Source organism: Sminthopsis crassicaudata, chromosome 2, assembly GCF_048593235.1.
Source record: "Sminthopsis crassicaudata isolate SCR6 chromosome 2, ASM4859323v1, whole genome shotgun sequence".
In the NCBI taxonomy this organism is placed as follows: domain Eukaryota; kingdom Metazoa; phylum Chordata; class Mammalia; order Dasyuromorphia; family Dasyuridae; genus Sminthopsis; species Sminthopsis crassicaudata.
Window position 1 is genome coordinate 315694806 of NC_133618.1, and position 15249 is coordinate 315710054.

The window sequence follows — 15249 nt, forward strand, 5'->3', positions numbered from 1 at the left end:
TTAGAAGCAATACTTCTAGCAATATGGGTGATTATTTAAAGTCACTGGCCCTAGGCCAGGACAGCCAAGGGTAGTTAACTTGATTCCTTCCCATCAATACTAAATCATCATCTTCATTAATATTCTATATATGAAAGCTTAAAAAAATTCTCAATAGTTAACAATGTACCTAATTGAGATAAAACTATCTATAAACCAAATTGCTCAAAACCAATCATAAAAGAAGAGGCAGGTCTCATATTAAGTAAAGCATTTATTGGGAAGTTGCTATCTTAGTCCCGTATTCTGGTCTTGTCCTTTGGGCTGATCCCCTTTCAGTCTTCGTTTCTGGGCCACCCTAACCAAAAGCACATCTAGGTAGACAAATCTATCTAGAGAGGAATGTCAGGTTGTGAAGAGATAAATCAGGGCAGTAACAACTGCCTTGATCAAAAAGAATTGCAGTTAGTTTGTTAAAATGAACTAACTCCCAAAACGACAATATCCCTCATTTGTAATTTATTTTGTAATCCAGTTCTCTAACTTTTGGGCTTACATGGACTTAGGACAGTCTTAGGAATACTAACACCCCTTCTTTCCCGAATCACTATCTTAGACCTATTTTTGCCACTGTCCAGTGTTCTATCAGAGACATCTCAGAATGTGATAGTAATATAGCTTATGTATAGATTTCCACAAGATGTCATAGGCCAAAGAGCAATAAAATGAGGTAAAATGAAGAAAGGAGAGAACCAAAACAATAATATACACATTCATTACAACTTTGGAGTTAGATAGCAACAATAACATCATATCCATATTATATATAAAAAAATCATGAAAATAAAGATAATGTGGGTATATTTATCTTGAAGACAATATGCATATCTTTTGGGATGGAGGTCAACACTTGGCAAGTAATGGAAATTCATAAAGTTGTGTATTGTCTCCTGGGTTTATTTAATTTTGCTTATCTTTCCTATTTTTCTCATGCACTTATTTGTACATTTAACACATGTAATTCCAAGAAGTTTAAAAATTATTTTTTAAAAATGTTGCTTAGTGAATATAAGATTCTCCTCTATATTTCCAGTAGTATTTTTTTTTTTAGTTCTCCACTCATGATGAGGTAGTGGAGATAAGCCTGAACTCTTAAAGTCATACCAGCACAATACAAGGCCTGGCTGATTCTATCAATCTGCAAAGGCTTTTATAAGGAGCCCAGGCATTTCTGTTGTCCAAGGACCAACCTTAGTAGATTCAGTTCCGAGTGGCTCATCCCCAAGTTGCTGACAAAGAGGTGATAAATGTTTTGATCACAGCAGCTCTTGAAAACTACCAAGTAATGGAATGGTTGCAGTTGCATCCGTGGAAGTCAGATATTGTAGAAATATTGGAGAAACATTCAAGTAAAATTCTTACTCAGAAGACAGAACATAAAAAACAAGCATGATGCTGATGGATGCAAGTCAGACTCAACCTCCTTCAACTATAAAATGAGTAGATTACACCAGATGCCCTGAAATGTCCCTTTTCTAGGTCTATGATCATACCATGAGCCTATGACCAGGAGAGGAGGTGGGCTAATCTTTATAACAAGATAACAGATGGAAAACTTCATATAGATATCTCAGGATATTTAAAAACCAATAATGGAAGATATAGAGGAAAATTTTCATTGAATTGGATGGAAAGATGATTAACAAGATTCCCTCCAGTTAATGTATGAAGAACATACCTGTGGTAATGATGTAACAAGCTCCCTGGACTTGCACATATACTCGCAGGTTGAGTTCTCATGGAACCTTGAGAAAAGAGTAGAGTAAAACAGAAAAGGAATACAAAACAAAATGAAATAAAAGAGAACATTGTCATGTGCCCAGCAGAACATCAGAGAGGATTCAAAATATATAATAACAAATACCAGTTCAAGAAAGTGTGTGTGTGTGTGTGTGTGTGTGTGTGTGTGTGTGTGTGTGTGTGTGTATAAATGATATTCATGAGTGTCCACCTTTTTTTTTACTTCCTTGTAAATTGTTTTTTGGTTCTCTGCTGTGCACTTTTTGACCTTATTCTTTTTTCTCTCTTTTATCCCCCCTAGTATCTCCAAGCAAGCTATAGTTAAGACAGGATACTTATAAATATATCTAAGTAGATATATACATACACATACATACATATACATGCATACCTCCACACATAGACACACAAATATATTTCCTATTCCTTGCTTACTATTTGCTTTAATTCTGCTCCTAACTTTCCTTGCTATTACTTAATCTCCCCTCACCTTTGGATTCCTCCATTGTCATATTCCTTTACCCTTTGCTTCCCCATGGGCCCATTCCTCTCCCTTTATTTCTTTATAGATTTTGGAGGGTGTTATATACTTCATGGCATAAATGTAGTGTTGTATATTTAATTCAGTCCCTATGTGAGTAGGTTTTCAGGACTTTAAGCCCTCCTCTCCTCTCTAATGCTTCTGTATCTATTCTTCCTCTGTACTTCGTATGTATGACATAATTATTATTTTTACCTTAACCCTGCCCCAATATTTCTATTGAGCCACCATGTTGTTGATGTCACTCTTAGGCATATGGTATAAATTTCCCATGTTAAAAAAACCCATAATCTATGCTGAATTCCTTAAATTGATCTTTGATATTGGCTATTATATAATTTTCTATTAAGTTTGGGTTTGGTTGACAGAAAGTTTTGAAAATCTGCAAGTTCATTGGTTGTCCATTTTTTCTTGTTTAATGTTATAGAAAATTTTGCTGGGTATACTATTTTGGGCTGCAGGCCTAATTCTTTTTATTGTTAGTAGATATGATTCTGCTATTTCTCTCTATACAACCCTTAACACACTTCCCCTTGGGAACAATGTCTCGTTGATCAGGTTGCTCAGCTGAGCTCCCTGGGTGGTGGTATTTCTTCAGCTTGACTCAATTTCCAAAAGTTTCATTCTTTGAAATTATTGCCTTCTTTAGATGACTGTATCTCTTTATGTCTCCCTGGTATTTGTCTCTGTTCCTTGATAGATGCATGTCTTCCAAATGTCAAGAAACTATCTTTCAAAGATACGTGACTGATGGGAAGATTTTAGCAATGATGATCTCCACAGCCAGCTTCTAGCTTATGATCTCTGTTTTAGAACACTAAAGAGAGAGGAGAGACAGAGAGACAAGGAGGGAGGGAGGAAGAAAGAGAGGGGGAGGGAGAGAGAGAGAAATAGAGAGAGAGAGAGAGAGAGAGAGAGAGAGAGAGAGAGAGAGAGAGAGAGAGAGAGAATGAGACAGAGAAAGAGAAAGAGGGAGAGAGAAAGAGAAAGGAAAAAGAGAGAGAGACAGAGAGAGACAGAGAGACAGAGACAGAGAGAGGGGGGGGGAGAGAGAGAGGGAGAGAAGGGAATCCCATGACCTTCACTCCAGTTTTATTTTATAATTGTTCTGAATACCCAGAGATGTTGCTAATTTGCTTTCCCAGCCAATTGAAGTGTTTGTTCCCTTCTTGATTCAGAGAATCAAGTGAAATTGGGGAAGGGGAGGGAGCTCTTAAACTGAGATGATAGTTACTTCTAAAGTAAGAAGAAATCATTCTGGAGAGCAATTTGGAACTATGCTCAAAGGACTATCAAACTGTACATACTCTTTGGTCCAACAACCAAAGAGATCATAAAACAGGTAAAAAGGACCCATATGTGTAAAAATGTTTGTAGCAGCCTTTTTGTGGTGGCAAGGAACTGGAAACTGAGTAGATGCCCATCAGTTAGGGAACAGTTGAATAAGTTGTGGTATATGAAGTTATGGAATATTATTCTATAAGAAATAATAATCTAGCTGTTTTCAGAAAAGCCTGGAAAGCGTTGAACTGATACTGTGAGAAGTGAGCAGACCCAGGAGAACATTGTACGCTCTAACAGCAAGATTATGTTTTGATCAACTATGATATTTAGCTCTTCTCAAGAATACAGTGATCCAAGACAGTATCAGTAGACTTGGGATAGAAAATGCCATCTGCATACTAAAAGAGAACTGTGGAGAATGAATGCAGATGGAAGCATACTATTTTCAATTTTTTGTTTGTTTGCTTTTTTTTTCTCATGGTTTTTCCCTTTCGTTCTGACTTTTCCTTCACAACACAACTAATATGGAAATATGTTTAGAATGACTGTACATGTATAACCTATACCAGATTTCTTGCTTGTCTTCAGAAGAGGGGAAGGAGGGAGAAAAAAAATTGAAACTCAAAATCTTTTTTAAAAAATGAATGTTTCATGTATAATCTATATTGAATTATTTGCCTTCTCAATATTGGAAGCTGGGAAAAAAGGAAGGAAGAGATTCAGGAATTCACAGGTTTTAAAAAAAAATGAGTGTTTTTAAATGTTTTGGCTTGTAACTGGGGAAAATAAAATACTAAACAAAATTTTTAAAAAGAAAAAAATGAATGTTTGATTCATAAAGAAACATGTGTTAAAATTAATATATATGTATAATCAGGAAAAAAAGAAGTAAAAAAAATTAAAACAGCAGCAACAACAACAACAACAACAAAATGAATGTTGAAAACTACCTTACATGTAATTGGAAAAATAAAATAGTATTGAAAAAAATTTTTTTAAGTCTTTCAAAAAAAAAAAGTAAGAGGAAATTTTAAAGTTTCTTTCATCCTTCCTCTATTTTCAACTTTCTTTTTTTCTTCCTTTTCTTCTTTTTACTCTGAATTAATATATACATGTGTAAATATACACATACATACAAATATATACACATATATGTATGTGTCATTGTGTGTATATTAAAAAAATGTGTCCATATGTATTTTTTCCCTTCAATTCAACCATGCATCAGAATCTGATTCTGCATCCTATGTGAAATGCAGAAGCTTTCCCAGTATTCCATAGGCCATTGAAGTCTTGAGGCAGGGAGGAAGGAGTAAGGAAATAAATCATTGAGAAAGGCCAAAACAGTTTCAGGGAAATACAGAAAAGAGGAGGTCAGGTCAAAAGGATGAGATTCTTCTTAACTTGCAAGGCCTGCAGAGTCAGAACACTTCTCTGTTCTTTAGAAAGACTTTTTATAATTGATATTCAGAGCTGCTGTGGTAGACTTAAGATTAAGCAGGGGCATGGGCCATGCTGGCAGACTATAAATAATTGAGCCATAATTGGTGGACCCTTTTCCTTGTCCAGCTTCCAAGTTGAGAAGGTTACAACTTGAATAACAGAATAACTCCTCCCAGATGCCCTTATTTTCTTCCCCACAAAGAAGGAAGGAAAGAGACTGAATTGGACAAAGCTCTCCAGTTTTTCTAGTCAGAACATAACACTAGCTGCTGTTATTTCTAAAGAACTGAACTGGTCAGTCCTTTGTTCTCTCCTTCCTTCTGGTCTGTGTATTCTTGTTATTACTTATCCGAAAATTATACACAAAATATTTTAGTGGCTGATAATCCAATTTGGTGTTTTAAAGTTTATTTTTAGGCAATAAAGATCTGGATAACACAGCATTTAATCTGGTGTTTGTGATTCCAAGGGTCCAAGAATTTAGATGGAAAAAATTATATCTTTACTTTAAAATACCAGCATTCCTTCATACTTTTATATATTTTATTATTTTCATTTAAAATCATTATTCTCGAGAAGGGTATTCACTAGACTTCCAAAAAGTTCCACGATATAAAAAGATTTAAAAGCTCTGCCCTATATTTAGAAGGAGTCTATGTGGACTGAGGGTATGGGTATGAGTTGATTTTGTTGGAATGATTTCCCCAAAAAAATGGGATAAAGAAGAGGGATGCACTAGGAGGAGGAGGAAGAAAGATGAAATAGAGTAAATTTTTTCATATAGAAGAAGTGGTGTAAGGAAGGGCTTTCATTGTGTAGCAGGAAATGGAGGGGTGTAGTAGCAGACAATGCTTGACCTTTACTCTCATTTGAATTGGTTCAAAGAGGGAAGAATATATACATACATACAAACATACATATATGTATGCATGTATATGCACATTGTACAAACACATACATACATATATAATAGATACATACCCACTCAATTATATATAGAAATATAACTTGCCCAATAGGGAAATAGGAAGGAAAGGGGATAAGAAAAAGGAAAGGACAGTGATAAAAGGAGAGGACAGATTAAGGGAAGCAGTGATTAGAAGCAAAATAGACTTTTAAGGAGGGGCAGAATAAAAAGAGAAAGAAGAAAAACAGAAGAATATAATATGGAGAGATACACAATAATCATAACTATGAATGTGAATGGGATGACCTCATCCCTAAAATGGAACGAACTGCAGAATGGATTAGTAACCAGAATCCAATAATATATTGTTTACAAGAAACACATATGAAATAGAAAGACACACACAGAGTTATAATAAAAGGCTGGAGAAGAATTTATTATGCTTCAACTAAAGGATAAAAGGCAGGGATAGCAATCATGAGCTCAGACAAAGCAAAAGCAAAAATAGAACTAATTAAAACAGATTGTCAGGAAAACTACATTATGCTAAAAGGTATAGAGAATGAAGTAATATCAAAAAATTTTACAGCAAGTTTCTCTAATAAATGTCTCATTTCTCTAATATATAGAGAGCTATGTAAAAAAAAAAAGCCATTTCTCAATTGGTAAATGGCAAAAGAAAATGAACAGGAAGTTTTCAGAAGAAATCAAAGCTGTCTATAGAAAAATGCTCTAAAAGTATGATTGATTAGAGAAATGCAAATTAAAACAACTCTGAGATACACACTTATATTTATCAAAAAATGACAAATGCTATAAAGAATGAGGGAAAATAGGGACATCAATAAACTGTTAGAGTTGTGAACTAGTCCAACCATTCTGGAGAACAATTTAAAATTATTCCCAGAGGTCTTTGTGCATACCCTTTAATCCAACAATCCCATTATCAGGTTTGTCTCTCAAAGAGATTAAAGAAGAAAGAAAAGTACCTATATGTATAAGAATATGGCAGTTCTTTTTATGATGGAGAAGAATTGGGAGTTGAAGGAATGTCTATCAAATGAGGATAGCTGAACAAGTTGTTGCTATAAAAAATTACAAGAAGGGTAGTTTCAAAAAGAAAGAAAAAATATGGCAGGACCTATGTGAACTGATGCAGAATAAAGTGAAAAGAATCAGGATTTCATTGTGCACAGTAACAGTATTTTGTAATGAAGATCATCTGTGAAAGACTTGGCCCCTTTGATTAATACAATGATGCAAGACCATTCCAAAGGACTCATGATGAAAAAAGGCTATCCACCTCTAGAGAGAGAACTGATAAACTATTAAGTGCAAATTAAAGTATAATTTTATTGCTTAATATTTTTTAAATTTTTGCAATATAGCTTATATGGAGATGTGTTTTGCATGATTTCACTTGAATAATTGATATCATTTTGCTTGTCTTCTCAATTAATGGAAGGTGGGTAGGAGGGAGGAAGAGAATTTAAAACTCAAAATATGAAAAGAATGTTAAAAATAAATAATTGAAAGAAAAAGAAAAATACAACATCCATTCCTATTTAAAAAAACAAAAACAAAAACAAAAATTAGATGAAAGGTGAGAGAATGAGAAAGTAGAGACAGACAAGAGAGAAGCCCTGCCTTACTATGAGGCAGAAGGGAGGGAAAGCCTTGAGCCATGATTCTCCCCAGAAAATCACAAAGCTGGTGGTACTACCTGTGATAGCTTCCTAAGCCAGTTCAAAGTGAAATTGAATAAATAAATAACAAAATAGAGGTGGGGTTGCTGTTTGGAATAATCATTTATCTAGTGTGTTTTTAGCAAACCAGAAGCCCAGGGCAAAAAGAAAGAGGAATTTTCTTTCTCTCTCTCTCCCTACTGATTGTCACACATGGGGTTATCCTATCACAGTATTCCTATTATAGATGGTATCCTAACTGTTACACATGGTCACTTGTAACACAAAAGATAAGTCTAGCTGCACAAAAAGAATTTTTAAAAAAGCCTCCCTAGTTCTTATGTCCCACCAAGATTTCAAAATTCCTGTAAATTTTACATCCCTAATTAGGACTCTTGATTTCTCCCCTCATGATCTATCAATCTTCCATATGAGCCTATAACTCCTTACTACTTAGGGCACTGTGTAATCAAAAGAATATAGTTTATCTTGAAGTTTTGCCAAGGACATCTTGAATCAGTGTTAGCGGCTGCTGGATGCTATTACTTCATTTTAAGGGCAGGAGGGACAAAGATGAGGGGCCAGGCAGAACAAATAATCACATTCTATCTTGTTGGGACAGTTCCTAGGCCCACAAGGGGAGCCTTCCGTTGGACAGCTTTGCCCACCCCAGCTAAGGACCTCCTACAATTGAGTCAAGAGACTGTTGGTAGCAAGACCAGGAGAGGAAAGAAGGATTTTTTACGAAAAGTTGAGAAAAATGTGTGTTGGGAGATAAAAGTCCTCCGGAACATGCTGCAAGAATGGAAGAATGCCTGGTTTTTAAGTAAGAGCCTTTAAGAAAAGAATTCCATTTTGTATGCCATATCTCCATAAAGTTTCGAGGGCTGGAGAGAGTGCCATGAGGCAAGGTCCCAGCAATGATATATTGCTTCTATTCTCCATCCACAAAAATGAACAAAATTCAGGTTTCCTCTTAGGTTTCTAGGGCAGGGACTGTGTCCAGAATATCTCCATATCTCTCAGACTATAACATAGTAATTAACAATGATAACTAACTTTGAGGCTGAGAAGTAGAGATTGGATAAGGGAGAAGTCCAATTTTTAATTTCTCCACTATAATGAATTCTGGGTATAGAAACTCTTGTGAAAGCAGATTAGCAATTCATCTCTACTACCAGGTTTAGAGAGTTGCCTAATATACATTCAGGGTATTCCAAAAGTCTTACAAGAGTTTAAATCTGTTAAAACTTTAAACCATACTACCACTTTTGGATCACTCTTTTTAAAAAAGCCTTCAAGTTTGCAAAATGCTTTGCATATATTACCTCATATGATCCCTTAACAACTCAGGTAAGCAGGTACTACAGGTATTGTGATTACCATTTTACAGATGAGGACGCTAGGGCACAAGAAGAGTTCCCTGTGGTCAGATGGCTAGCCACTGGCCTTTGAATTCAGATCTTCCAGACTATAAGCCTAGCTAGCATTCTATCCAATAAGCCACAAACTATAAATAATAGGTTCACAATAAATGATTACTAAATGAATAAGAAGAATAATCAACTGCTTTCTAGGGGAATGCCATCAGTGACTTATTTAATTAAAAACCCTTCAGTTTAGGCAAAAGAAATATTTAGAAGGTGGGGCTCTAGAAGGCCAGGAGTCAGGAAGATTTAGCTTCCTAAGTTCAAATTTAGCCTCAGAAACTTAACTAGCTGTGTGACTCTGGACTAGTCACTTAACCCTGTTTGTCTCAGTTTCCTCATCTGTAAAATAAGCTTGAAAAAAAAAAAAAACAAACCGGGGCAGCTAGGTGGGACAGTGGATAGGGCACCAGCCTTGAATTCAGGAGGACCCGAGTTCAAATCTGGTCTCAGACACTTAACACTTCCTAGCTGTGTGACCCTGGGCAAGTCACTTAACCCCAGCCTCAGAAAAACAAACAAGCAAAAACAAAACAACAAAAAAAAAAGTATCTTTTTCAAGGAAACCCCATGTGGCATCTTGGAGAGTCAGACATAACTGAACAAAGTAAACAGAATTTTTTTCCCAAAATCTTTCCAAAATGAATAACGAGAACTCTCAGTCCAGCCTGCATGGCACCTGTTCTCCTATAGGTCCCCTGATTCACCTTCTCTTTTATAGCCTTCATCATTTTTTTCCAACCCTGACTTCTGATCCTCTTGGCAACAGGCCAACATGATGGCAGAGGGTTTTGACAAATTACAAGAGAAGGTAAAGGTTCTGTGTGACACTGAAAGTGACCAAGCTAAGTCCAAAAGTCACCCAGATAAAAGGGAAGTGAATTATCTACCAAGAATGGGAATTGATTCATAGAGAATCCCCAGAAACTAAAGGACAAAGTACAGGTAGGCATATCCAAGGAACAGGAGGGATTTCTTCTGGGTTGGGCTCCATATGTCAATGTCCTGCCATAAGAAGGCTCTTTGGGGAGTTCTTCCACTTGTTTTGTCTTGCTATTCTACCTGCATGAAGATTCTCCTCTAGTTTCCTGATGCCCTTCTCCTTGTTTTGGGTCAGAACACTAGCTCTGGAGTCAAAAGAACCTCAGTGATATGGGCAAATCTGAGACTCAACTTTCTCTGTTGTAAAAGGTGAGAGTAGGATGAGATGATCTCTGAAATCCTTTCTAGTTTTATATCTATAATTCTGATAGATAGATAGATGGATAGATAGACTGACAGATGCAGACAGATAGATGGATAGATAGACAGATTGTCAAGACAGCAGATAAATGGATAAATACGTAGATGGATGTAATGCTCTTTTTTTTCTAAAATATAATGTTCTCTGGGAGCAAGTTTCTTGGAGGGCTTTTGGAGGCAGCCTTAGTTTCAGTTCAGTGTAATCACCCCAAATGCAGCTAAGAGTTAAAAGCCCAAATCCTTTATTGTCTCTGTCTAAGTCTTGTCCTTCCTTGGACCTGGTTAGCGTTCTTAAGAGGCCTATCTCTCTCCTTGGTTCCAAGAGCTCTTGCTGCTTGTCCTTTGTCTTTGCCAGCTTCAGCCTCTTGTCCTCCCAATGTCTCCAACCAGCACAAAGGTGGAAGTTGGAATGAATTTGACTCTGGCCCCAAGAGAGTGGTCTTGTAGGCTTCTGACTTGTGAATCTCCCGGAAGTCCATCCTAGTTGAGGCTCCTAGCTTATATATGCTCTCTAAAGGTGTGAACTCCTTTAAAGGTATGAACTAAGTACATAAGCATTAGCACCTTGTTTCAAGTTCTGGCCCATAACAGATGGATGAGTGGATGGATAGATAGATAGATAGATAGATAGATAGATAGATAGATAGATAGATAGATAGATAGACTGACAAGATAGCAAATAGATAGTTGGATAAATAGGTAGGTAGGTGGATGGATGGGTTGATAGATAAATAGACTGACAGACAAATTGATAGATTTATAGATGGATGATGGATAGATAGATAGATAGATAGATAGATAGATAGATAAACTGACAGGCAGTTAGATAAATAGATAGATGGATAGATAGACTGACAGACAGCAGAAAGATGAGCTTGTTCTATGTCACTCCTAGTGGCTGGATGGCACCATTAATGCACAGAGGGTTGGATCTGAAGTCAGAATGACTCATCTTCTTGAATTCAAATCTGGTCTCAGATACTTACTAGCTATATCACCTTGGGCAAGTCATTTTTCCAATTTTTCATCTGTAAAATGAACCAGAGTAGGAAATAAAAAAGCATTTTTGCCAAGAAAATCCCAAATATGGTCACAAAAAATAAAATAGGATTTAAACTGCTCCATAACAACATATGCCAATCATCATGCTAAGTACTGGGTATGCAAATAAAATTAAGCAATATAGTTCTTGACCCCAAGGAACATATTATAATGAGAACATAATCCATAGAGGGAAGCAGGAAAATAGAAGAGGATAGAAATGGTACACACAGAGGGGCAATGACTGCAGATGATAAGGTGGAAGAGTTCAGGAGAGAGGTGAAACCTGGTGAGGATTCTTCCTAAAATAACGGTCCTGGGAGGGAGTCACCAATCAGAAATGAAGGACCTAAAAAAGGGGGGGGGGTGACCTTTAGGACAGCGATACTTCAAGTGAAGCAGAGTTCCTTCACTAAAAATAAATAAGTGAATGAAATTAATATATGAGTTTGATATTATCAGTCTGACAGGCAAATACCTGGGATTTGAAGGCAAATCATTTAGTTTAAATCTAGGTTCTTCTACAAATTACTAACTGAAGGTAAATCATTTAATTTTCTCTTATATACCAAGTGTCCCAAAGGTCTTAGTGCAGTTTCAGGCTTTAATAATTTTTCTTGGATCTTGATCAAGTTTCATTACCTTAAAACGGTGTCACTATAGTTGTCCCTATATTAATGGTTTCTGAGAAAAAACACTGACCCTGAAGCTGCCAAGAGGACAGGGATAGACCTGCAAGAGGCTGAAAACATTGTTGATGTTCCCAGAGTGTAGTCCACTGAGGAGGCAGTAGGATATAACAGAAAGCCCCTTGAACTAGGGAGTCAGGAAATCTGGGTTCAGGCTCTATCTCCATCAAAAGACATTTGGTTCACTTGGAACAAATCAATTAACCTTCATATCTCATGTTATTCATGTGTACAATTGATGGGAGAAGAAGCCAACTGGATAATTTATAAGATCTTTTTGAGCTTAGATATTCTATGATTCTATTATAATGGGGGAGAGAGGAATCAAGAACCAAGGGAGGATTAAGACAGGGCTCAGAAAGGTCAGCATAAAATGAATTGAGTCATTAAATTAAAAAAAAATCTAAAGAACAAAAACTTGTTTTAAAAAATGTGTGGAATGAAATTCAGAAAGTGGGTCAAGTAAGAGGCTCAGATAGTTGAAATTTCAGGTATAATCTGAAATTAAGAAATGAACAGAGGAGTAAAAGCAAAAAGAATTTACATCCTCAGAGTCAATGTGAACCCAAAGAGAAGGGGACCTAGATTGAAATACGATTAGGAATAAGATCTAAAAAAATAAAATAAAATAAGAATAACTATTCAAAGTATTAGTTTGTAAGTGGAACCAACTTATCACGTTAATTATATATATAACACAAAAGAATTATGCATATTAAAAGTGACCAAGTATTGTATTGCAATAGAAGCGAAGTGGAAGAGATCATAGGATTAAAAATTTAAAGTGGAAAAGGATTTTAGAAACTATTTGGTCCAGTCCCCTTATTTTACAGATGAAAAAAAATAAGGCCTAGAAAAATAAAAGGACTTCCTCAGAGTCACAAAGCCAAGATTTAGGACCCAGGCCCCCAACTCTAAATTCAGAACCCTTTCCATTAGATCACTAAAACAAAAACAAAAAAAGTCTTCATCACCTAATATTTCCAAGAAGTTTTCTGTCCAATTACTAACTAGGTCCAAATCTGCTTATTTTGTTGGGATTTGAGAAAATCAGGCATATCCTATGGCCATGGACATACCATAGGAGAGGAGAGAGGAGAAAGCCCATGAATTCCAGGGTAATAATTTGGAAGAGAAACAATCCTTCCTACACATTTTCTAGGTGGTTGAGAATTCCCTATAAATGAGGAAAGAAATTGGTCAGGGACATCACAAGGGGAGTCACACTTCCAGATCACCATAAAATGATTTCTCCATGGTGGGGAACTTGCCTGGTTTTAAATGGTTCTTCCTTATGAGAAAAATGACTTTTTGCTAACGTGGGTGTGTTGCACCAATCTTAACTGAAACTTAATTTCCTCCACACCCTTATCCCTCTACCCCTGTTCGTTCTCCTACTTCCATTCCTGATTTCAGCTATCCGGTGGCAAGATGCTACAGTGGAGGGACTGCTACGAGACTTGAAAAATGTGCAGGATGAGGTCAAGATTGATGCCATCATCACTTGTGCCTCGGCTGCTGTGGAACGACCTCGATTTGAAGTCATTGTGGAAGATTCAGGTAGAAAGAATCAAAGATTTTATCCCATGGGGCCTATGAGAAAAAGTCTACATTTTTCCCAATGAGAAATAGGGTGGGAAGGAGCAAAAACCATCAGACAGACAAATGGTGACTAATGACTTTTGTCTTTAGACATCTTTCCTCTTAGCTCTTAATTTTAATTCCATTACTGCTCTTCCCCTGTCTTCATTTTATTTGGATTTTAGTTTTCTCTTTAAAAAGAATACTTTGAAGCAGTTAGGTGACCCAGTGGATAGAGCATCAACCCTGGAGTTCAAAGCAGGCCTCAGACATTTACTAGCTATGTGACGCTGGCCAATTCAGTTAACTGTAATTGCTTAATAAGAATAATAACATTTCTGTTCTACACTTTCAAGAAACAGAAATGTATGATCATATAAATGAGAGAAGTGAGTTTTAGAGAAATTAAGTGATTTGCCCAAGTTTGCACAGACAGTAGATATGGTCCCCCTAGTGAATGGACCATAGTGCACAGAGTGCTGGACCTGGAATCAGGAATACTCATCTTTCTGGGTTCAAATATGACCTCAAACTCTTACTAGCTGTGTAACCCTGGACAAGTCACTTAACACTGTCTGCCTCAGTTCTCTCATCTGTAAAATGAGCTAGAGAAGGACATGGCAGACCATTCCAGCTTCTTTGACAAGAAAACCCCAAACGGGGTCACAAGAAGTCATTCACAACCTAACAATAGGATCATTATATAAGTGTCAGAACTATGATTTGAAACCCAATCCTTTGAATTCTAGAACTCTTCTTGAAGTTCTGCCCAGGGACCTGGAAACATTTGCCCAGTTATTTGAGTGGAGGTTCAAATTCTCAGCCCATAAAATTTCTAAGTACTCTCTAAAACCATAATCGTGCAGACTGCGTTCACTAGGTGATTTATAATTCCTCTCAGGCTGGCACTTGTGGTCCCATGAGCTGGGCATAGTGGGCATTCTCCTTATTGCATCATGTACACTGACCATGTGGCTCTTGAGAGAGAAAGCAGGTGCTAACCTCAGATTTAGGATATTAAAATTATGATAAGTGTTTGGGCATCAAATCTATGATTAAAAAAAAATGTTGGTCCTTAGCATCAGGATTGGTCCCATCTCATTCACTGAAGAAATTCCCAGAAGATGATTCTCATTACATCAGGTCCAGACCTTCCACAATAAAACTAAACTCACTTCCCTATCCTTCCCAGAGGAAAAAAAAAAAGGGGAGGGGGTTGCAGAATTTTCATTTAACATTGGTTATCCTTCTATATATGTCCAGATTTACACAAGTCTTAAGATCTCTTGGAAGGCTATAGATCCATTCATCATATAAAGTGTTCATTGGGTTTCTACTTATTTATATTCCTCCCCAAAATAAATTTAGCTCAGTATAAACTGCACGTCACTTGTGAGGACATGAGCTTGTCTAAATTCTGTTATTCTTATATACACTGAAGGGTAAAATTCAACCTGGGGATAGTCTCCAAATATTTGAAAACAACCATTATACTAGATCTACAAACTAAATATATACAGTTTTTTCAAACAATCATTGAACATTGGGTGATTCCAGGTCTGTATTTACCTAACAAATAATATATTCATATACTTGCCAATGTTCTTGCTAAAATATAGCACCTAGAACT

At 36.4% G+C, this 15249-nt stretch overlaps 1 protein-coding gene across 2 annotated transcripts in view; it reads left to right on the forward strand.

The window, feature by feature from the left end:
• The window catches only part of HEATR4 (HEAT repeat containing 4), an 83740-nt gene that overhangs the window by 18531 nt on the left and 49960 nt on the right, over positions 1 to 15249 (forward strand). Inside the window, exons 5-6 of one of the 2 annotated variants that reach the window (XM_074290073.1) lie at positions 8262 to 8465; positions 13455 to 13598. In XM_074290073.1, coding sequence (XP_074146174.1) covers positions 8262 to 8465; positions 13455 to 13598 — 348 coding nt within the window. The remainder of the gene's footprint in view (positions 1 to 8261; positions 8466 to 13454; positions 13599 to 15249) is intronic. The other variant, XM_074290074.1, reaches the window with a different exon arrangement.